The sequence below is a fragment of the Rhinatrema bivittatum genome, chromosome 8, assembly GCF_901001135.1.
Source record: "Rhinatrema bivittatum chromosome 8, aRhiBiv1.1, whole genome shotgun sequence".
Classification (NCBI taxonomy): Eukaryota; Metazoa; Chordata; class Amphibia; order Gymnophiona; family Rhinatrematidae; genus Rhinatrema; species Rhinatrema bivittatum.
The window spans coordinates 206,171,970-206,197,087 of NC_042622.1; the positions used below are offsets into that span (position 1 = coordinate 206,171,970).

General features: G+C 48.2%; 1 protein-coding gene across 2 annotated transcripts in view; it reads right to left on the reverse strand.

Moving 5' to 3' along the window:
• GAS2L2 (growth arrest specific 2 like 2) overlaps positions 1 to 25,118 on the reverse strand; it is a 47,901-nt gene that overhangs the window by 20,353 nt on the left and 2,430 nt on the right. Inside the window, exon 2 of one of the 2 annotated variants that reach the window (XM_029612928.1) lies at positions 2,787 to 3,034. In XM_029612928.1, coding sequence (XP_029468788.1) covers positions 2,787 to 3,034 — 248 coding nt within the window. Of the gene's footprint in view, positions 1 to 2,786; positions 3,849 to 25,118 lie in introns of those variants that run through there. The other variant, XM_029612927.1, reaches the window with a different exon arrangement.

Consider the following 25,118-nt stretch of genomic DNA (forward strand, 5'->3'; position numbering starts at 1 on the left):
TCCAATGCGATTCAGTAAGTAAAATGTGCAGCCAACTGCTTTTCTGTGCACCCTCCGATTTAATTTCATGGCGATATTAAGTCGGAGGTCCCAAAAGTTAAAAAAAAGTTAAAAATAAAAAAGTAAAAAATTTAAAATCGGCCTGCGGCTCGCGGGTTGAAAACCGGACGCTCAATTTTGCCGGCGTCCGGTTTCTGAACCTGTGGCTGTCAGTGGGCTCGAGAACTGACACCGGCAAAATTGAGCGTCGGCTGTCAAACCCGCTGACAGCCGCCGCTCCTGTCAAAAACGAGGCGCTAGGGACGCGCTAGTGTCCCTAGTGCCTCCTTTTACCACGGGCCCTAATTTAAATATTTTATTTTACCTTATCGCTCGCACAGGACACTGGCCTGTGCGCGCCCCGGGAGAGCGGGGCCTGTAAGTAAATTATATACCTTCAGTATGCAAATTACTAAACGAATGCTAAGATTTTCCCACGTAACTCAAGTTTATTTCTAAATGCCTGAGGAGCTCTTATAAGCCTAAGAGTGTGGTGTGCATGCATCTGATGGGGGAGGGGAGTCAGAGTGGGGGTAACCAGAGGTCACACATGGAAATCTGGCACTCTACCTTTTTTTAGTACACTTTTAAAATCTTCTGCGGGATGCGAAAGGAGGCAAAAATCACATCAGCGCCCTTCGCTGCTCCTCTCCCAGCAGAAGTTAAAGCTTCCCATTTTCCAAGCCACGGGACCCTGCCACATCCTGACCTGGAGCCCAGCAGTCACCCCTATTGCTGACACCTTGATCAGTGGGTTATAAAGGGGGGAGGTTTCATGTATTTCTGCTTGATTAGATTGATGCTTTGGTTTTAAATGTGATAGTCTGAAGTGTCTGAAAGGTGGAATCTACATCAAATGAATAAATAAAGCTGGAAATGGAGGGATAGTGTTATAGGTGGACTGGGTTGCGAGCGTGCGCGCACACTTACATTTCCATACTTGCTACATTTGTCTTGTTTAGACTGCAAGCTCTACGAGAAGGGACGCTCTCGCGTGTGCGTTGAAGGGTTCTGCAGGCGTGGAGTAGTGCTATAGAAGTAGTAGGTAGTGAGAGTATGGCAGAGGCGGAGGGAGCAGTAGACGGGAAGAGAGCAATACAGGACAAGGATGCGTTCCCTCTCCGTCCCTTAGAAAAAAATTCTTTCCACTCAGGCATTAAAAGCTCATTCCAGACTCTCTGCTCTCAGGGGCCGATGCAATAAGACGCACATTAAAATGGGCACTCGCATTGAGAGTCCATTTTCCTAATGGGCAGAGTCACCTCTCATGGGCGCTTGATGCAACACTTTAACGAGCTGCTGCGTTAAAAAGGACGCACTAGGGAAGAATTGTGCGTCCCTAGCGTTCAAATGCATCGGGCACCCAGGAGACGAAGCTGTGCACCCACAATTGTAAGAGGCGCTCAGTACGAGCGTCTGGTTTATCCCACTTCAGGTCGATTTCGCCCAATATACACGCACTGTATACATGCACAATAGCACGGGGCAAAACCGGCCTGGAGCCTGTGTATTGTGCATCCAGAATTTTTTTTTTTAAATCAAACCTTTATTACTAAACACCACAAACAGTAGATTTAAGTATCGCAACGATACTGAGTAGGAGGAACCACGGAGGACAGTATTTTTAAAATTTATAATGAGTCCTTGGCTCGCAGATTGACTTAACACCAGCTCCGGAGCTGGAGTTAGTTTTGCTGAATTAAAAAGTGCAGGTTGGGCACCCAGCAATTTTATGCATCGGGAGTAATAGCTGATAGCTTCATCTGCATGGATTTTACATGTGATGAGCGCTATCGGCTACGGGTTTGTTTGGATGCACATTTTGGACGCGCTCATCTCCTTAAGGCAATGGGTGCTAGTCTAGCACATCAGAAACGCACGTCCAGCCACGCATAAACCTGTGCGCTAGGATGAGCGCACTTTATTGCATCGGCCCCTCAGTGTTTGATACCAGAATATTAAAGGGCTGCGTTATTCCAGCCATGGACAACAAACTAAAGCACAGTCCCCTCCCCTGACAGCCAGGCCTGGATTTCGCCAAAGGGAACTTTAGGCAGTTTACCACTGGTGTGAACATTTTGAAGGCGCCATCTGATCCCCATACCTGGAAACCTCGCCGGTTTTCACCAGGAGACTCCAGAAATACACTGGAAAACCTTTACTGTTTAGGGTTTCAGCCCCTCCCCTTCAAGCAGCCTGCAGGAAGCAGGAGGGGAGGGCTGGAAAAGGAAGCAGAGCAGATGTTTTCTTTGCTCTGGTGTCTGCTGCAGGCTCTTGCCCTCTGTCCTTACAGAAGTGGAGCAGATGGTGCAGGCAGCATGTGAGAGAAGCAGGAGGGGAGGGGCTGAAACGGGAGCAGAGCGGTTCTTTCCTGCTCTGATGTGTCCACCTTCACTCCTTCCCCTCCCGTGCCAGCAGGCAGCATGTGGGGACAAACAGGAGGGGAGGGAGTGGCGCAACTCAGCCTGCAGCTCTCGGTGATCCTAGGACTGCGGGCAGCTGGTAATGTCTCGCGACTGAATGGAGCGTGGTGGGCCTTCTGTTATTTTGAACAGCACACATGGGTTACAGACCTGGGCTTGGGGGAAGTGGCTGGCCTTACTGCCTGACGCTGGTTTCCACCCATGCAACATTGCTTCCTTTTCTCTTACGGGCCCCTCTGCATAAACACAGCCGGACGCTCACTCCTGCCGCCCAGTGAACAAACCCCAAACTGCATTTGTAACTCACAGCGCCACAGGACTCACCATCTGGTCCAGGTTTTTGAAGTCACAGAGCTTCCGCTGGGGCCTGGGGGGCTTGGGGATCGGGGTCTCCGGGGGCGGCAGGTCCATCTCCTCCCGCATCTCCTCCTCAATCTCCTCTTCCATCTGGATGAGGACGGGGGCGCTCACCCCGAAGCGGGATGCCCGGCGGGCCAGCTCCAGCAGGCACAGGATGAAGTGCTTCTCGTTCTTCCTCAGCACCAGGTCCTCTGTCTCAAACATCAGCACTTCTGGGGGAGTGGGAGAGAAAAGGAGAGGGGGGAGAGAGAGAGAGACGTAGGAAGGGAGGGGAAAGAGGAGATGAGAAGAGGTCAGGTGAGGCAGGGAACGAGAGGGAGAGGGGCAAAACGGGAAGCAATAAGTAAGGGAGAGAGAGAAAGGGGATGGACGAAGGCAAAGGGGAAAGAAAGTGGTGAGGAGAGAAAAAAAAAGAAAGAGGACAAGGGACTCCAAAACAGAATAGGAGGAGAAGAGGGAAAGAAGAAAGATGGAAGGAAAGAGATGGAGAGAAATTATGAAAAGAGGAGAACAGAGAGAAGGAAAGGAATAGAAAGAGAAAGGATATCCACAGTCATAAGAGAGGCCGGGCATTGCCCACCAGACACGCTCTCTGATTGGCTAGCAGGCGCTCTAACTTACAACGCAGCAGGCAAGCACAAAAAGGCAGACTGGTGACCTTATCTGCCAAAAGTTTCTTCATTTTTTATATAACGTGACAAAGTTAGATTACGATGACAAAATATCATTTTTTTAATTTTTGTAACCCCTGCTTAAAATGGTGTGTCCCAATGCTTCCCTGAATAGAGATGCCTAGTGGTAGAACCCAGTATTAATTGGGCAGTGACTGGAAGATTCTACTCAGAAGCAGAGAAGGAGCGTGTGCAGGAGTAAGCAGCCAGCATGGGAACTGGTGATACCCCCATCTCACTCCCTAGCTCCCGGGGATGTTTATGTTTAATCTGTTTTATTGATTTAAGAAATACGCAGTCGTGTTAGTTCTTACATAACATGTCTATTGCCAGATTCAACCGGTGTAATTATACCAGTAGCAATAAATCCCTACCCCAGTCCCGCCCACCCCTTCTAAACTTTACGCAAGTAGCAAACAAGCCACTCATCTTCATATCCAAAAAGATTAACCAATAGTGCCAAAATCTAGTAACCACAAACGGCACTTCAAAAGTCATTTAAAAGCTGACTCCTTGCTCCATGGGGCAAAACGTCCAAATACGGAATCCAAGTTAATAAAAACTTGTGCTCCTTCTTGCAGGGACTCTGTTTGACATCGGTTTTCTGCATAACAACAAGATGATGCAGGGCATTCTCCCAATAGGTAAAACTTAATGGATGGGATCTCTCCAATAATGTAAAATAGATCTTTTTTGCAAGATTAAAAAAAAACAAACCATTTTTGCAGCCAGAGTTTATTATACTTATTTCCAGAAAGGAGGAGAGAGAAAACTCCACAAACAACTCTAACAACATTCCTGGGAAGATCAAAGCCTAAAACTTGCTAAATAGCCCAAAAACACTGAACCAGTGAGCAGGACCCGAAACTAGGACCCAACGTCCCAACCGCAGATTGACCTTTTATGCAAAGCTCATACGCGGTCATACTGCCTAAAAAGGCTCCAGCTGGGAAAACTCAAAAGGGACGAAATCTTTATACTACATCTCACCTAAAAGAACATTACTAGATATAGAATTGATTGTTGCAGAATAATTAGATAACTGCTTACCCATTAGGGGCAGAGATAAGGCCCTGCTTCCACTTAGAATAGACTCGAAAACCACAGCAGACTTTTGTCTCTTAATTTCTTAAGGATTATCTTTAGAGATGGTCGAGCCTGCTCCACCAGATAAAAAATCTGAAGACCCGTAGGCCATCTTTGCAAGTTCAGAGGACAGGGGCCTAGCGTTCGAATACGACGCCTAACTTATAAAACAGCCAAAGAAATCCTTCTGCTCCGATTCGGAAACATTTTGCAATCCCTGAAAGGAGAAAAGCCTCCCCTTGGGGGACCAAGAGCACGAAAAACAGAGGAAAAGCCCCCGTGATACCAGCGAGGGAATCTTGCCCGCCCTGGGGAGGTTCATTCCAAACATCCTTGCGCAGTCTACGCCGTTTCCTGAGAAATGCGAATTCCATGGTGTCCCCCTCCCACTACATGGTAGAGACTACAATGGATAAACTTTCAACCCTGGTCCCCCCACTGGTGAGGGGGAAAGGGGGGCATCTTCAGCTGAAGGAGACAGGGAATCAGCCTCACGTTGGTATCCTCCTATTAGAGCAAGCGCAGGCCGGCCATAGCGCTACCTCAGGAGGTCCCTGTCGAATTCTCGTATCACACACTTCAACTGCTCTTCACAGAAACAGAGAACTCTTAACAACTCATTCAGGCATACGCAACACCGACGCACTAAAAATGTGCGGCCAAACTGCACGCACGTTCTTTTTTTTTTCTAACGCATGCACAATCACCTCTCCTGGGCACTGGATGCAATAAGAAAATGAGCCGCCTATTGTAAAATGGACGCGCTAGGGATAAATTGTGCGCGCCTAGCGCGTCCATGACATCGGGCGCCCGGGAGTGGCTGCGTGTGGGTTAGGAAACACGGATGCCCCGTAAACTGAGCCACCGTTTTCCTAACCTGACCGCCAGCAAAGACTTTTTTTTTTTCCCCACGTTGCTGCTTTCTGTGGTCCCTCAGACTTAATATCGCCACGGTATTAAGTCAGACAAACCACAGGAAAGCAGTATTTCTAGGGATGTGAATCGTTTTTTGACGATTTAAAATATTGTCTGATATATTTTAAAATCGTCAAAAATCGTTAGAGCGCGATACAATAGGAATTCCCCCGATTATCGTCAAAAATCGGAAATCGGGGGAAGGGGAAGGGGGAGGGCGGAAAAACCGGCACACTAAAACACCCTAAAACCCACCCCGACCCTTTAAAATAAATCCCCCACCCTCCCGAACCCCCCCCAAAATGCCTTCAATTACCTGGGGTCCAGAGGAAGGGTCCCGGTGTGATGTTCCACTCTCGGGCCACGGGTGCGTTGATAGAAATGGCGCGGCACTACCTTTGACCTGTCATATGACAGGTCAAAGGTAGCGCGGCGCCATTTTGTTTTTTGTCCCCCGACGGCAGGAGCGTAGGAGATCACTCCCGGACCCCCGCTGGACCCCCAGGGACTTTTGGCCAGCTTGGGGGGGGCCTCCTGACAGGGCAAAGGTAGCGCCGGCACCATTTCTACAAGCACCGGAGGTCCGAGAGTAAAAGATCACACCGGGACCCTTCCTCTGGACCCCAGGTAATTTAAGGCATTTTGGGGGGGTTCGGGAGGGTGGGGGATTTATTTTAAAGGGTCGGGTGGGTTTTAGGGATGTTTTAGTGTGCCGGTTTTCCCACCCTCCCCCGATTTACGATTTACACGATATTTACAAAAACAAAACCGCGACGATCCGATTCCCTCCCCCCCCCCCCCCCCCCCGAGCCGAAATCGATCGTTAAGACGATCGATCACACGATTCACATCTCTAGTATTTTCTGCTTTTCTGTAAACTTTTGGGGCTCCTCCAGACTTCACGACAGCTCTGGGGCTGGCATTAATTTTTGAGGGTAAAAATGTGCACATCGGGCGCACTTTTTTTATTACGTACGGGGGTAATAGCTGAGAGCCTCATCAACAGGGCATTTACATGTGATGAGCGCTATCAGCTACGCGCTGGTATGGACACGGGTTTTGGACGCGCCGATCCCCTTGTTGCATCAGGGGTTACGGACGCTCGTCCAGCTTGCGGGTTAACCTGCTCGCTTAGCCTGAGCGCACAGTATTGCCTGGGCCTGAATGCAGCCCTGCTCATTAAGTACCGCGCCCTTGTCAGTAAGGTCAGGGCCGGTTTGGGAGCGCAGCTGCTGAGAGAGCCTGCGCAGATTTAGAGCTACCTAACAGACCTGGCACTTGTGGCCACCGTGGTCAGAGAGCGAGCCCCCACCTCAAGAACCGAGTGACCCAAGAGATTCAAACCCTACAGCTCTTTAGTCATTGACTTTGGTGGACATCGCTTTGAGTGGTTTTTTTTGTTTTTTTTTTTAATCTGGAAAGCGACTGATAAATATCAGTAAATGAAATGAATTAAATTCTCCCTGAAGCAACTGGCTACATTCATTTTTGTGGGAGGTTTCATTGATGTTCCTATGTTCAGAAACTCTGTTTATTGTAACGCCTTAACCGCGACAGTTTTTGTTCTTTGGAAACCGACCTGATTTGATACTTGTATTAAGAAGGTCGGTATATAAAAATCCTAAATAAATAAATAAATAAATCCAAACAGTTTCTTTTGGCTCTTCCCAGTGGGTGCAGATTGCATGCGTCAGTCCCTACTCCCCCCTCCCGTTCCTCATATTCTGCAGAGTTTCAGAAGCAGCCAAAAGGCCAAGAAGGGAGCGTCCTCAGCTCCTGGTGCAGATCCCACCGCTGGGGCTGAGAAGTGATTGTGCTCTCTTTATTAGTATCTCTGAGAAAGCCTGTGTGCCGAAACACCGAACTGCTCTTCCTGCAGCTCTGGGGAATGCCTTACTGACCTGTAGCCCTGGGGCGGCCCAGTTTCTCACCTCCTTTTTTGGCTAGGATGGTACACAATGTCTGAGCCGAGGATGGCCCCATTTTGGTCTTTGGGATGAGATTCAGAACCTGAACAGCACAGGGGTGTTAATGCCCTGCCACCTGACCCGACTGGGGACATCAAATTATTCAGACCCTGGCCAAACTAGTCGGATTAAACCTTCTGTAAAAAAAACTCCAACCAAACAAAATGACTCTGTAACTTTGTGGTAACTATTTACACCCGTATTACAGCGACTCCTGTGACATCTGGGATAAGAGCTGTTGTCATCCTGTTCATAGTAACCTCAAACTCCTGGTCTCCACCCAAACCTTGTTTGTGCAGCCACGTACTTGCCAGGTAAAGAAGGTTAACCACTGCTTTACCTTTCAAAAGCCAAAGAGAAGGCAAATATGCTTTACGAAAAGGAAATCAACAAAGTGGCCAAGCAGGAGGAAGCTAATGAACGTTTAAGGATGTGAATTATAAAGTCCCTTGGGCAGCGCTAAATCAAAAGCCAGGACTTTGGCGTGCAGCGACTGAGCAATATTATGAATGTCATTTTGTAGGGGGTTAGACTTGTTCTCTGAACACGGTGTTTCCTGCAATCGTGGAGCACATATCACAGGGCTCAGAAAACAGCTGCACAGAATCGGCGACAGGCAGAGCTGCATCCGAGGGACAGTGGCTGAACTTGAACGCCATGTGCCGTGGATGCAAGAGCGGCCACTGCGGCAGAAAAGCGACAGGCCAGAGAAGGCGGGCACGGCCGGGTTGCGTGGGCCCCTACAGCAGCAATGAACCCAGAAGAAATGGCCGGAGTGCAGCGCCGCTGCCGAGTGTCACCATGGGAGGGGGGATCTGAGCCGAGAGAGGGTGCAGCAGGAACCCTTGCAGGGGGGAATAAGGGAATTAAATGTAGACAACCCACGAAGACCTCGACTTTTACGATCCGTGGTACTGATAAGCATGGGGGGTAACCCGCACGGGGCAGCAGTTACCACCCTTAACAGAAGGCATGGGATTACTACCCTTAAGCAATAAGCCTTGATGCAACCGCAACATCACTCTCCGCTCTGATGGTGGGGGCCAGTGGAAGAGGAACTGGACTCGGACGACAACCGTCGCAAGCCCTGACTTTTACCCTCTGAGGTACTGATGCGCAGACAGAAGGGAAAAAGCACAGGACTGCTTCTAAGGCCAAGTGCATAAGCAAAGCACGTCAGCCCTGTCTGAATTTTCAAGAAGGCTCATCCCCCAGTAAAAGTGTTGCTAGCAGTAATGTAATCAAAAAAGGTTTGGGGAAATCTGCACGTAGTGCCAGTTGCTACCCTTAAAAGAAACATGGGGGGGTAACCTGCACGGCGCGGCAGATCCTACCATAGGACACTTGCTGAACAGAGTGGATGGACCGTCGGGTCCTCTTCTGCCGTCATTACTAGGTTACTGCTTAACTCCTACCACTGCTGTTCCCTGGGGGGGGGGGGACTGCAGTGCGACGATTTTTCTGGGATAAAGGGCCCAGAGAGAAGCAACTGGAGGCGAGGCAGCGGTGCCCCAATTCTGTTCTCTTTTAAAACGCGCTGAGATTTCCAGGATTTTGCTTCTTCCATTTTAAATCAGAACCAGAGGTACCAGAAAGCATCAGGAAGCAAGAACTGACCCAAGGTCTTCCGCCAAAGACTGGAAGAAGCTCCCATACCACCACGAAAATGAAGAAATAATGCAATTATAATTGGCCCGGAGAGGCAGCGGCCAAATTCCATTCTGTCCCCCCAGGAATCCAGAACAAGTTTTCCAAGTCTGATGCTGAATTTAAAGGATTGTATGAAGAGCCTAGACATAACAGGACATGCTTCACCATGATGTTAACCCAAGCTAGCAAGAGAACGCAAACCAAGCGATCGGCACCCAGCAAACGCAGCTTAAATTGTGTCAGTGCTGCTATTGTATAATAAAGGTTCATTTTCTGAAGATCTGTGATGTGACGCCCGCTCTACTGGAAAAGTAGCTGCAGCAGCCAGTCATATTGCCGCACTGGATGCTGACAGCTGGCAAAGACATTAAAAGGGCCAGTGACCGCTGCTATCCATCCAGACCAACACGCCGATGCCATTTCTACACTCTGACGTCAAGGGCAGCCAAGTAAAGGAATCGAATAGCAGTGCTTTCATGTGCCAGGTAATGTCAGAGAAATTTGCTCTCACTAGCATTTCCAACCCGCTCACAGGTTTTCCCCACCACAGGTTGACCCAGTCCTGGTTCTACCCCCATTGCATGCAGGGATTTGTAGTTCACCTCTCCTTGCAAACTCAGTCTTCCCACACACATCCCTTCAGGCACATTAAGACATACATCCCTCCCTGCCACTGAATTAACATGGGTCAGCTGTTAATTTTCAGTATCGCAGCAACATTAGACTCATTGGTGGGTATGTAAGGGTGGTGCCATCGATGCCTACAGTGGCAAACAACAAGGGGCAGGGCGAATGTAATGGAAGGATGTGGTCATTCTTGGCATGAAGGTTAGTGTATTAGGCTAGGGACAGCAGACTTTTCAGTGCACAGGTAAAGGACAGGTTAGCGCCTCCACTCCCTCCCTAAAAAGTGGAACACTGCAAGCAAGAACTATGATTTATGGCTCAGGATTACTTGAAACAGAGAGACCTGGGACTGTGCATGTCTGTGTATTGCACAGTATAACACTGCGCTCCCCGCCCGACTATCGCCAACAGATGCAAGAACACTAGCAGAGCAGATCTGAGCTCCAGCACCGTAAATCCTGCCGTCCTGGGGGAGACAGATTCTTAAACTGTATCCCCGATAAGAGGCTTAAGCTTATGTACTAAACTAATTACGGAGTCCAATTACTGAACAAACAATCACTGTCATTTCTTACTTAGGTGATTGACTTGTTTTGTGCACATCTCTCTTTTTGTCTTCTATATCTATAAGTGCCTATCTATCCTCAGACAGTTATGCATACACAAAGCTTTTTGTACTTGGGTCCTGATTATTTCTGGCATTACAATCAGTCTGGCACAGTTAGAGGTCAGGCTTGAGTGCGCCACCTCAGAATAGGAGCCAGGCGGGATGTAGAGCGGGCTGTACTACTAAGAGTAGGGAGATCCTGAATGGTGTGATCTAATATGAGACATAGACGGCCCCCCCCCCCCTCTAAATACCACAAATAAATAACAACAGCCTGATCCGTTGAGTCAGTGAACCAGGTCTGCATAGTTCAGAAGATTTGTTGTGACTAAGAGGAAAACAGGATGAACCAGGCAGGGCATAAAGGGCTCAGGCCGAGTTTATGGAGCAAATCAGGCACAGCCAACCCGGGTCCCTCAAATGACACTCGTAGGCACTTACATACCCACACAGGTACAATATATGAGGAACTATACAATATCTAGAGACCTTTAGGCCTATTCCTCCTTCTCCTCTCCTCTCTCCCCACCCCCCCCAATACCTTCACACTACAAATTACCTCTCTACATTTTCTTTCCTCAAAAATATCTTGCATGGATAATCCAAACATTCAGGTATCAGCCAAATACCCTTCTACCTGTAGCATCAAAGTATTTCTTACTCTGTGACTGCATCCTCACCTCCTACTGACTCCCAGGGTAGCCAACCTTGAAAAGCTATTTTGAAGTGCATTTGAGATAAATGAGGTGAGAATGAGGGACTTCAGCTAAAGCTTCTCTGGGTGGCAAAGAATTTTTACAGGGAACCAAGAAAACATAAGAACCTTCCCCTTTTGTAGCCAGAATGTGGGGTTGTCCTTCCAAATACATGTACGTAGGAGTACCTGGAACCAAGGTTGCTCACCTGCAGATCTCAAACGCCTCCTCTTCTTCTACCCTCTTCCTGCATGACATAACAACTCCCCAGCCAACAGCTGAAACATTTTTCTCTTCTTTTCAATCTCTCTATTTTAGGACTCAACCAACAGAGGATCTTGCTATGTATGGGAAGAAGAGCTATGAGTTCGGTTTTAAATTCCAATATCATACCTATAAGGGAGCCCCGACCAACGGGCCACACATGCGCGGAAGACAGATCTCTCACCGACGTGATGGGTTGACGCCGCAAGGCACAGAGATCCGACCACCAACAGCCGGAGCCCGTCCCTCCACTGCTGGGGGAAGGGGGAGGGAGTTGGGACAGGGAAGAGTGAGTCACATAGCGTAGTGACTGAGAGGGGACGGGAGGGGATGAGAGCGAGGGATGGGGAGTGACTGAGGAGGGAGGGGGAGGTGAGAGTGAGAGTGAGGGAAGGGGGTTTCAGTGAGCGGGGAGGGAGGCAGTGGGAGAAAGGGCGAGTAAGACTGAGGGAAGGGAGTTTGAGTGGGGGCAGGGGAGGGAAAGGAGGTGAGTGGAGGAAGGGCAGTGAGTGACCGAGGGGGAGGAGGATGAATGACCGAGGTGAATGAGCGACGGGAAGGGGGAGTGAGGGAGAAGAAGTGTAGAAGAGTGCCGTTTCCGAAAACGAACCGAAAATTTTTTTTTTTTTAATCTAGCCCGTGTTTACGGACTTAACGGCTAGTCTAAACATATTTTAATCAGAAACACAATCGATTGAGTGTACGTTGCCTTGGGGGGCTGGGGGGGGGAGAGAATACGTAACTCTAAACTCGTGTCTCTTTGAAGAGTTCACCTTTCATCCCATTAAGGTTTGCCACCAACATCATTTACTCTCTGGCCTGTGACAGTGTCGTCTTTGTAAATGTGAACATTTCCTTCTTATAACCATTGAAATTGCAGACTCGCTGGATAGAGGCTCAGCGGCTTCAGCAGTCTGTTTCTGCGGGTCTTGGACTGGGACAGGGGACTGTTATGCCCTCCCCTTTGTCAGACTTGCTCAGGTCTGCCCGGCCCGGTTGGTCCTGGGATAGCGGTGCATGCAGGGCTATGCTATATCCATTGTTTCAGATCCATGTGCTGAAGTCAGGACTGGACAGGGAGGAGACCTTCCTGGATGGACTTTGGGGAATATTGCAGGTCTTCATTAATGCAAACAGTACCTCCAAACCCCGTATTTATTGGGTGGGCCTCCTGAACTCTGTTCCCCTTGTGGGCCCAGCTGGTCCGTTCAGTCCTTCCACTCTGATTGACAGGTGATGGCACGATTACATTTCTTTTTTTTAAGAGCCATAGGATGAAATTCAATCGTTTCAATAGCCTAAGCCCGATTTTTTGAGGGTGATAGCCCTGAAGCGCGTGGAGGCAATTGAACATGCGACTTTGTAACAAGGGAGTCCTCCTGCAGTGAGGATAGGGTGCAAGGTCTGACTGGTATAAGACCCCTTCCCCCGCCTGTACTCCCATTGAGCCCCCCTCTTGTTCCTCCTGCTCCAGCACCACCGGCCTGGCAAATCCTGAACTTGTTAGATCTCAAAAGCTAAGCAAGGCTAGGCCTGTCCAATCCCTATATAGAGGGCTACCTGGGAAGGCAGGCTGCAGAAGGGAATGACAACGGCCTGGAAAGAGAAAACGTTACAAGTCCTGAGGTTGGGCTGTGACTTCCTTATCCCTCAACACCCAGAAATGGGTAGAAAGAGGAGAGGAAAAACCAAACTCCATTTACCATATAGGCAAAATGATTAAAGAGTATAAACATTCACTCTAGTCAGCCTAGATCTGATCACACGCTGCCATCGTCAGCGGAGCATTCAGTCAGATTTGCTAAAAAGATGACATGTATAAAAAAAAAAAAAAAGAGCAAATACTTTTCCCTTCCTCTGATGCGATCCACTGGTGAATTAAGAGATCTGCCTCTTTCTTTTATAAAATCTTCTTCTTAAAAGCTTTCGCTGTTGGCCTGCGTTAGTGTTAATAAGCCAGCCTGCCAAGTAAACAAGAAAAAAAAAATTCCATAAAACTGCCACCTGTTAACCTCCTGCTGAACTGAGTCAGTGCTTAAAGATGACTGGCGAATGCGAAAAGAAGGGACAGCCCTATAATTAAACTTTATGAGACATGATGTACGCCACCCATTAATAGCACTAAGATTAATGCCCACATAAAAGTTGGCTGTACACATTCACAAGAGGTATGACAGGGTGTGGGCGAGGCAGGGCTGAACAACAATGCCTGATGTCAGCTAGCAACATCACATGATGTCATAAGTTCAACCCCCTGCTCTCCCGTATGCTCCTGCCTGCACGCTCAGCCCTCACCGGGTTACATACCTCTCCGCTAGCTCCAGGCGATTGAGGTCACACATTCAGCCCTGAACCCTATTGCATACTGGGATTCGTAGTCCTGTGTTTTTACATTGTCAGAGAAGGAGCACAAATCCCAGAATGCTTGGGGATGGAAGTTTACAACCAAGGACTGGCTCAAAAGTATCCCTGCCGGCCTGGTCGGAGGTATGTCTGTGAGACGAGACAAGAAAGCTGCATTATCCTTCCAGCCACCAACTGGAAACACCGCCTTCCTCAGCTTGACGTGTAACCAAGGGCCTGCTTGCACCAAAGGAATCTGGGCCTGGTTGCACGGCCCAAGCACAGTCCCACAGTGTTGCAAGGAAGCAGAAACAGCAGGCAATAATGTTCCTACCTAAAATCTGTAAGCTTTTCACTGTGATAGATGAAGATAGCATATACAGTTATGTAGATGTTAATATTTTATTTATTTATCAGGGTAACAGAACAGAAAGGCGACACAAGAGGAGAACATTGATCCAAAGACCAGCTGATGCTGAATAAAACCATCATGGCCAGCTATAAGAAACGTTGAAACCTCAGTTTAGCATGAAGGAACTATAAAAAAATAAAAAAGCTTTTGACAGGATCCCACACTCATGGATAATAAATTGCCTTGAAATGTAGAGCATGAACCCTGGATTAATCGAATAAATCAAGTTCACCATGAACACGTGGCAGACTTCACGCCCTCTGAATTATGAAGATTGACAAGATGTCATCCATAACATGGAGGTCCAGCGAGGACGAATTCAGGGGCATTCCCCGATACCATTCCTGTTTTTTTCTGGCACTGAATCCACTCTTTTTAACTCCTTGGGCTATGGATTTAGCCTGAGTCCTAAAGACACTAATGATCCACAGGTAACACTGGACCTGCTGTTTATAGAAGCGTTGAAGCTTTACAGTGCCTGTGACCATCACTTAGTGGAACAACTCCTAGTAGTGAAGAACTTCTCAAAAGACATCAGGATGACATTGGGCCTGGACAAATATGATAAAGCGAACTTCCTTAAAGGAAGATTAAGCAAAACTGAAAACAGCTCTCTGCCTGAAGAAATTGAGCAGGAAAGTATGTATATAGTGCTGAGAAAAAGTTTGTGAGCCCCAAGTATAATAATAATCAGAATTACCAGTTCTTGCCACGTTACCCTTGTTTAATGGAGATCGGTCTATGATACGCACGAAAAAAAGTATAAATTAAACAATTCCAAGTTTCTTGAGACACAATAATGAACAAAGTTGAAAAAATGGGGCCAATATTCCGCCATGGAGCGGCTAGGCGGATACACCTATCTGGCTAACTTAACCAGGATATTCAGCAGCACGGCAGCACCACTGAATAATATACCCGGCTATCTTAAAGTTAGCCTCTGATTTATGCAGCTACAATGAATACTGCCGTTTTGTCATTAAGACATAACTTTTCAGTTATCCGGCTAAAGGGCTTTTGAATATCGACCTCAATAACAGGTCAATACAGTAAAGTGCAGCCGCGGTTATCCTGCTTCTAACCAGCTTTCTACTCACAATTTGGCCACGTTAGTCCAACCCGCGATTCACTATCCCCTTTAACCCATTCTTACCGCCTCTTTAAATCAACGGGAAACCCCTTCCGCCCGCGGCATGTATATGAGATGTAAACGATCGGATTAGCTATTCCCTCCCATACAGTAACGCGCGTCCCGACTATCGCTTTTTGAACCTGCAGTTTTGCCGAGCGTTTAACCTGCTAACTTACCGCCTACCCTTACCCCTGCGTTACAGGCAGGGGTAAGGGTAGGCGGCAAACTTTCCCCAGCCCTCGCTCACCTGCCCTGGCCGCGTCCATGGGTGCCGGTCTCCGGGGCAGCCCAGTCCTCTCTACCCTCCTCCCGAAGCAACAAAAAGCGAAAAAAGCGGAAAAGGGGAAAAGCGACTCGACATGTAAATGATATGATAGCCAAAGTTATGGAGAAAGTTATCAACAAACAACTTACAGAATTTCTTGACGAAAATAATATCCTCACCTCAAACCAATTTGGCTTTCGTAAGACTATGAATACCGAATCGTTACTAACATCTTTATCAGACACTATCATCTTCAACCTTGAAAAGGGCCAACCTTGCCTCCTCGCTCTCCTGGATCTCTCATCAGCGTTTGATACCGTAAACCACACGTGCCTCCTGCAACGATTAATAGACATCGGCATTTCAAATGCAGCTTTTAACTGGTTCAAATCGTTTTTGGAGAACAGATCATACAAGGTCAAGATAAATAACAAAGAGTCCCACACCATCGAATCCAAGAGGGGGGGTACCGCAAGGATCATCCCTCTCTCCGACTCTTTTCAATATTTATCTGCTCCCGCTATGTCAACTACTCACTAACCTCAAGCTAAGACATTACCTATACGCGGATGATATTCAAATCCTCATCCCTATAGAAGACTCCCTACACAAAGCCATATCATACTGGAATAAATGTCTGTCTGCTATCAACAATCTACTCACCAGCCTCAACTTGGTCCTAAACAAAAACAAAACCGAAATCCTCATTATAGCACCGGAAAACTATACCCCCCCTTCACATTCTAACACTAATCAACATCCGGACACCACCGGGCACTTCATCACGCAACAAGTTAAAGACCTGGGAGTCATCATAGACAGCAGACTCAATCTCAACAAATTCGTCAACAACACAACAAAAGAATGTTTCTTTAAACTTCAAACATTAAAGAAACTTAAACCACTCCTCCTATACAGGGACTTCCGCATGGTTTTACAAGCCATCATACTCCCAAAATTAGACTACTGTAACTCTCTCCTCCTAGGCCTACCAGCATGCACCACCAAACCACTTCAGATGGTCCTGAACGCCTCAGCAAGAATTCTCTCAAATGCCAAGAAAAAGAGATCATATCACCCCAATCCTCCACTACCTCCACTGGCTTCCAATTAAATACAGGATCCAATTCAAGTCTCTAACGATGATACATAAGGCCTTATACAACATCGCGCCTCTCAACTTAACATTTCAAATTCAACTACACACATCCGTAAAACCTACCAGAAGCGCTTATCAGAACAGACTAATCACACAACCGGCGAAATCCGCTCTAAGGAAACGTGCACTGTCGACAGCGGGCCCTTCACTTTGGAACTCGCTCCCTCCAGACCTGCGTCTGGAACCATGCCACACTACATTTAAAAGAAACTTAAGACTTGGTTGTTCAAACTAGCTTTCCCCTAGAACCAAGAACAGGAAAAAAGTCTTTTCACTCCCACAATGATATTTTTCAGATCTATTTTATTCTTCCTTATTCAGTTAGAGATTCACATATTCATGCTGACTACATACAGTCTACATACATATACTCATGTGGACTTACATATCTCCATGTTATTTATTGATTTATTAACCACATGTTTATTAACGGTTTAATAGTATTTACTATTTGCTTACTTCTATTAATTTGTTTCAAAGTAAAAACTTGTTTACTTCGTTTGTTTCAATGTAAAAACTTGTTTACGTCTTTTGCTCAATGTAAAACTTCGTTTTTTAATCCTGTTCTATGTAAACCGCTAAATGTAGCGATTGTTACTGTTCTATGTAAACCGGGGTGATATGTATATTATACAGGAACCTCCGGTATATAAATTATTTAAATAAAATAAATAAATAAAGTGTAACTTACTTTTCTTGCAGCCCTCCTCCGGAGACGGACCGCGGCTCCCCTGCCTCCCGGGGGCTGCCCCCTGCCTCCCGAGGGCAGCCGGAGGTGAAAGTGGTCCCCGCCGGCGAAGATGGATGCCTGCACGGGCCCTCTGCTACGATCGCTCCCCGGGTGAATTCTTTACTAAAGCGCGGCCTCTCCTCCGAAGCTTCTTCGCTCTTCCACCGTGACGTCAATTTGGGCGCTCAAGCCAGCAAAGCGCACTAACGGGCGCCGTGACGTCATGCACGCATGTCCGTTCGTACACTTTGCTGGCTTGAGCGCCCAAATTGACGTCACAGCGGAAGAGCGAAGAAGCTTCTTCGGAGAGGCCGCACTTTAGTAAAGAATTCACCCGGGAGCGATCGTAGCAGAGGGCCCGTGCAGGCATCCATCTTCGCCGGCGGGGACCACTTTCACCGCCAGCTGCCCCCGGGAGGCAGGGGGCAGCCCCCGGGAGGCAGGGGAGCTGCGGTCCGTCTCCGGAGGAGGGCTGCAAGAAAAGTAAGTTACACTTTACATGTCGAGTCGCGAGGGCATTTCAAATGTCATTTCAAATGACATTTGAAATGACAGGTACCAGCGCACCCAGGATACTGTATAGGCGCTGTATATAAGCGCCTATACAGTAAAATGGATTGCGTTTCATGGACGCGCGTTGGATGCATGTTGGACGCGGCTTGAATTTGCATGCGATTTTAATACAGTAACGAGCGGTAGGTGAGCCGGACTGTGCATGCGGCAAACGCGGGTGCGCCCAACACTAACACAGCTCTTCCTACTGCTCCTTACTGTAGCGGTCTGTAAGTAACTCGGAATCAGTGAGAGTGAAATACTGCATTTAATTGGCTAATTAGAATCAGGTGCTTAAATGATTGGGTAACAAGTAAACCACCCCACAGCATGCATCTGCACGACTGAGTATGCGCATCCTATCCTATATACAGGTCCAAAGAGGTTTGAGCTTTCGCTTCACCGAAAAAGTTAGTGGGACGCCATCATGCCATGAACAAAGGAAATTGCAGAAGACCTACAAAAAAAGAATAGTTATGTCTCTGGACAGATTTTACAAGACTATTTCTAAACATTCGCAGCTCTATCCATCCATCCACTGTCAGTCTACAAATGGAAAAAAGTGAAGATTACAGTGACTAAAGGAGTGGTCATCCTGCCAAAAGCAAACTGGAAGATCATCCACACTGTCAAAAACAACCCCAGACTAACATCAAAAGATCTGCAGGCCCCTCTCACTATGGCCGATTTGAGGAAAATCATAAATGGGAATGGTGTTCAGGGGAAGATAGCTACGAAGAAATCATTGATCTTTAAAAATGAACATTGCTGCCCACCTCAGGTTATAATCCAAAGAGCCTCAGAATGACCCACAAGGCCTTCTGGAATAATGGACTCTGGCCAGATAAGTCACATTAACAAACATTATATTCAACGAAAACCAAACACTGCCTTTCAAAGTAAGAACCTCATCCAGACTGTCAAGCACGGTGGTGGTGGTGGTGGTGATGGAGGCTTATCAGGCCTCTGGCCGGCTTGCCATCATTAATGGAACCATGATGTCTGCTTTATATCAGACAATTCTACAGGAAAATGCCAGATCATCCGTCCGTAAGTGGGTCATGCAGCAAAGACATCAAAAACATTCAAGAAAATTTACCACAAGGATGGTTAAAGAAGAGATTTTCTGTTTTGGATTTGCAAAGTCAAAGTCCTGACCTAAACCCCACTGAAATGTTGTGTCAAGACCTGACGTGAACTGTTCATGCAAGGAAGCCCTCAAACGTCAAAGTTAAACCAGGAAGAACGAGCACGATGAGAGACTTACCAACAGTTACAGGAAACACTGAGTTGAAGTTATTGCTGCTCAAGGAGGCCCCGGCAGTTCCTGAATGAAGGGTTCATATACTTTTTTTCACACAAGGATATTTATTGTTGAATGTTTTTGTTGAATAAATAATCAAAATATATGTTTCTTTTGTCTGAGTTTTTTATTCAAGGTGGTTATCTTTCTCTTATTAGGATTCAGATTAGGATCTATAAACTGTTAAAATACAGACTAGCCTAGGAGTTTCACAAACCTTTTCTCAGCAATGTAAATATGTAGGATTAGAGGAAGGAGCAACGATCCAGCAAAATTACTGAGAGAAAAAGATCAGTAAAGATACTGCAAGAGACTGAAACTGATATTGACAAGTGCTTTCATAGCACGAGATGCTAAATTACCCACCTCCAGGAGTTTATGCCAGTCCTGGCATTATGGGAGCTACGGCACTCATTTGAATGCACAGAATCCGGGCCTACGGCTACCACGCCGCTTTGGGATAAAAGATCAAAACCAGGACTGGACAAAAAGTCTCCCTCCCGGAACGGGATCAAACATTTTGAAACCCCCACACTCTGTTACAGGGAGACAACTGAGAAATGTCCAGGGGGAAGTCAAGTCCTGGAAGGAGCTCCAAGAGAGAGACGGCGTGCATAGAGGGTGGGGACTTAGAGCTTGGTACAGCCACCAGGAAGGGTGCACAGGCACTCGTAAGCTCTTCTCACTGCAGAAGTTAAGCTCTGTTACGTTTTTTTTTTTCTTTTTCTCTGAGCCATAAAGATGCCAGAAGAGTCTGGATGAAATTTTAGGATCCAAAAAAAAAAACCCCTCCTTGTTACAGTTCCCAGTACAGGACCCTCTGTCTGGAAGCTTCTCCTAAGCAATAGGGCCAGCAGCGGGAGAGGTTTCACCTGACCGCTTGGGGAGAGTGGGTAGCCGTCCCCTGACCTTTGCAACCCCAGAGGTCTCTCTAGTTGCAATCTCATGGGCAAAGAGCCCCCTCGTATTGGCTTGGTGGCCTGAAAGTCATGCACTAAAGGGCTTGACCTTATCGGCCGGACACAGATGGCCTCGTCTGCGCCCGCTCACAAAGGACCCCAGTACTGTTGAACTGTGAGACTGACGTTAGTTGCGCCCAATACTGGAGGAGCTTTCCTGCCTTGCGTTCTCCCTTGGGTGCTGCAGGCAGGGGCAGCTCTATCCTTAGGCAGAGCGAGGCAGTAGCCTCGGGCAGCAAACGTTTGGGGCAGCAGCAGGTGCAAGCCAACCCCCCCCCCCGCGGCAAGCCAGCTCACCTTCCAGCCAGATGCCGGCAGCGTGGCTCCCAGCCCTCGCCAACAGGAAGACCACGCATGCGGCGGGGCTCCCACCCCTCACCCGCAGGAAGACCACGCATGCGGCAGGGCTCCCACCCCTCACCCGCAGGAAGACCACGCATGCGGCGGGGCTCCCACCCCTCACCCGCAGGAAGACCACGCATGTGGCGGGGCTCCCACCCCTCACCCGCAGGAAGACCACGCATGCAGCGGGGCTCCCGGACTCTGCCGGCCCACACAGCAGTGCGCTTTAATGACAACGGGTGGGGGGGGGGGGGGGGATGACCTAGCGTGGTGCCAGCGAGGTTCCCACCCCTACCTGGAAGAGAAAGTAAACCTGGGGGGGAGGAAGAGTGCGAGTGAGAGGGGAAGAGATTGAAGGGGAAGGGAAGGGGAAGAAAAGAGTGGTGCGAGTGAGAAAGTGAGAGGAGGAAAGGGAAGGGGGAATGTGAGTGATAGAGGAGGGAAGGGAGGAGAAGGGGGGGGTGTGAGATGGAGGAGGGTCATGAGAGGAAAAGTGGTGAAAAGGGAGAGGGATAAAATTGTATGGGAGGGAAAGCCTGCTACACACAGAGCCCCAGCACACACCCAACTCTCACTTCCCCGGGGGCACAGATGCTGGGGAAAAGTGGGAGGCTTCCTGGGAGTGCCAGCCTCCCAGAAATATTAGCACTGACCGCCTGCCTCACCCCTTTCCCAGCATTTCAAGTCACTGAAAGGGCCAGAGTCCACGGGGACCCCCCTCCGCCCGGTCTCAGATAACAGACTGCTTGGAGCTGCCCACCACGGGAGGAGGCGTCTGCTTAGGAGTTGCAAAGGCACCTTGCCTGCCCGGAAAGGAAGCCAGAGACTTTGTGGATCTGAATAGGAAAATGGACTGTTTATGATTTATTTGCCTCTCATTTGCCACCTTGCTCTGTCTTGGATTTACAACTTCTGCCTTACATAAAATGCAAAGAATAAATAACCGTGGACCAAGAAAATATTACAGTGACAATCAGTGTAGGAAAGCGGAGGCCATACTTGCGGTATCTTTTCAAACTTAGCAATCACGTTTCACACATGTGGAGGCACGGCTTGAATGTAATAACTGCCCCTAGCTAATTTTTTTGTGAATAAGCGCGTGATAATCTTCTTGAGTGAGCAAACAATCCCGTTCTTAAAACTCAGTGACACAGTCACGTTCTCAGCGCAGGACACCACAGCCTGAATGAATTCACCTATGGTCCATCGCCGAACGAAGAAAGAAAGAAGAGACTCATCGCAAAGGGTCAACAATGGTGTCCAGCAGACTATCGTTTGGAGAGCCCTGGAAGCAGGCACACATTGTGCCGAAACACAGCTGTGCCAGGAATAGGAACAGAAGATGGAGGCATTGCTTCTTGGTCACAACAAAAAACCAAAATGGCAGACGCCACCATTGACTCTTTGAGATAAGTCCTTCCTTTCTGTCCATACATTCGACGTTAGACCACGTGTGAATTCATTCAGGTCCAGGGCTGGATTTGCTAGGCACACACCTAAGTAGAACATGGCTCTGCTTCCTGATCCAGCCCCTCCCTGCCCAGTGCAGAAGAGGGGAGAGGTGAGGCTGTAAGAGACACAGCAAGGAAAATCTGTTCTACTCCCTATTCCAGCCCCTCACCTCCTGTATGTGCAGAGAACGGGAGGAGGGGTGAGACCAAAAAAACACAGCAGGGAGCAAAGAAAAGCTACTCGGCTCCCTAATTTAGCCCCTCTTCTCCTGTCATTCAGGGACAGGAAAGGAGGAGAGTCTGGAGCAGAGCAAAGAAGATGGTTCTTTAGGCAATTCTGGTTGCTGCAACTCAAAAAAGATATAGTTGCACTGGAGAAGGTACAGGGAAGGGCAACCAAAATGATAAAGGGGCTGGAACAGCTCCCCTATGAGGGAAGACTAAAGAGGTTAGGACTTTTCAGCTTGGAGAATATGATAGAGATCTTTAATATTATGAGAGGTCTAGAACAGGTAGATATGAATCGGTTATTTACTCTTTTGGATAAAAGAAGGACTAGTGGGCACTCCATGAAGTTAGCAAGCAGCACATTTAAAGCAAATGGGAGAAAATTATTTTTCACTGAACACAAAATTAAGCTCTGGAATTTGTTGTCAGAGGATGTGGGTAGGGCAGTTAGTGTAGCTGGGTTTAAAAAAGGTTTGGATAAGTTCTTGGAGGAGAAGTCCATTAACTGCTATTAGTCAAGTTGACTTATGGAATAGCCACTGCTATTACAGGCATTAGTAGCATGGGATCTTAATGTTTGGGTATTTGCCAGGTACTTGTAGGCTGGATTGGCCACTGCTGGAAACAGGATGCTGGGCTTGATGGACCCTTGGTCTGACCCAGTATGGCAACTTCTTATAAGCTTTATGACCTTCTGCACTGTTGTCCCTTTTTTGGAATTGAGGTCTGGAACAGCATCAACAGTGCCAATGGATGGCAATATTTTAAAACCATCACTGTTCAGGCTGTGGTGTTATGCTCTGAGAAAGGGACTGTGTCATTGAGTTTTCAGAACAGGATTGTTTACTCACTCAAGGAGAGTGCCACGAGCTTATTCACAACGAAATTCTTTAGCACCAATGATTACCCTCAAGCACTTGTGTGAATCTTGAAAAACAAATACCACAAGTAAGACTGCCCTTTGATAAGTTTTCCTACACCGATTGTTACCATATTATTTTGTTGGGCCATGGTTATTTATTCTTTATATAGTTTTTTTTTTAGGTGGATTTGTCAAGTGTTCCTCAATTGTTTTTTTGAGGTTATATATATTTTACACAAATGCTCACCCATGCTCCTTCTAAGGGGCAGCTAGGTGCGTGCACATTTTTTTCGTATGAGCAACAATTGTTTTAAACCAACAATATTTTAGCGCCAGTATTAGCGTTGCATTTCCGTATATAGCACAAAGAAATGTTTATGTGAAGCGACCATGTAAAACCTGCGAGTGACACTGCGAAATGTATGAGCGATCGCTTACTTGCCCCGCGCAGAGGGAACTATGATGCACGCCATTGGGAATCCCAACCTAGTGTGCAGAGTGGACCCCCTGCAGATACTATGGGTTCCCTGCCGTCAAGGGTCCACTTCAACACGTCCAGGATCCCATTAAAGGGACACCTACCTCCCCCGCCCCCTCTGACTGGGAGGAGGGTTGCTGCTCGTGAGTTGCGCATTCTGCTGCTGGCCGCCTTGCTGACAGGCTAAGGTACATCCAGGCGCTGCCTCGTCACGCGATCAGCTCGGCACGTGAACGCCAGCGCCAGTCGCGAGGTGTCAGCCAGGGGCCTTCGCTGTTGAGAGCAGAAGAAGCTGCAAAGAGAAACCTCTCCGCTACCTGCATCTGCACGAGCGATGCCTGCAATCCTTAGCGCTGCCCCCTTCCCCCCGAATAAAGCCCATGTGTTATACCACTTTCTGCTTTTCCTCGCCCGTCGCTGGGCGATGACACAAAATCCCTTCCTGAACACCCAACCAAGCAACATTCTCAGGTCCCAGTGAGGGAGGGCAGAAAACATGGGCAAAGATCATTGCCCTGCCAACGGGGCTTGAATAAAAGTAATAATGGCGAGGGCATCATCACTGGACTGAGAGGTTGGGAATCAGCAGAACGTGAAGGAGCCTTGGACGCAGCGGTCGATGGTGGCTTCCATCACCACTCTTCGCTTCCTGGCTCGCAGACTGGCTCAGCTTGTTGCCCCAGGGAGGGGGAGGGGTTTCACCCTTCTTGCCCACCTCGTACGGTGGCCCTGGTCACTGGCGCACTCCATGTGATCGGATTATAATTTTCAGACACCTGTAAGCCAACGCAGGATTGCAGAGGAGCCTCACACAGAGGGGTAAAAATGCTGCCTGGCACCTCACGCTGTCCCACACCTCTGGTCTTCGGAGCTTGACTTTTTGTTTCCTTTTAATACAGCAGTCAGCTTCCACCTATTTAAGTATTACCAGCTTTTAGGTAATGTGGCAAGTATGAAGGGGTTTCTTACCCCCATCCCATGTACAAAGCTGCCTAGGGACCCACTTTCCGGACACAGACATTAGTCCGGTCCTGGTTTTGCTTACATCCTTCTCCTCCCCCCCTCACCGTGCATGATGGTATCTGTGGTGCTGTTTCAAAAGGAAGGAGGAGGGATTTACAATCAAAACACATTTAGATGCAACATTAACAACCAGGAGCGGTCAATGGTTTCCCCTCAGGAAAGTGGGTCTCCTTGCAAGCTTAGCACTGCAGTCAAATGTGCACAGGATGCTCAGGGAGGGGAGGCAGGGAACCAGGACCCTGCATTAAGGTGGCAGCACCGTGCAGGCAACAGGACGGGAGGGGGAGAGGAGAATTAATAGAGGACTCCAGCTCTCCCGCACGCAGGTCAAGTGTCGTGAGGATTTCTTTAGGACAAGCACAACCACAGCGCTGGGGAGAATCAAGACTGGATGGGCCAGATCTCGGAAATAGGAAGGGGAAGAGGAGACGCAGGGCTGGCTTAACCGTCAGGCAAACCGGGTGTTCCCCTAGAGCAGCAGCAGCTGCTGGGGGGTGCGGAAGAGCAGGTGCAGTCCCCGCCACACACCACCACTGTTCTGCTATGGCAGGTTCTGAGCAGCCCTCGGTCTGTAA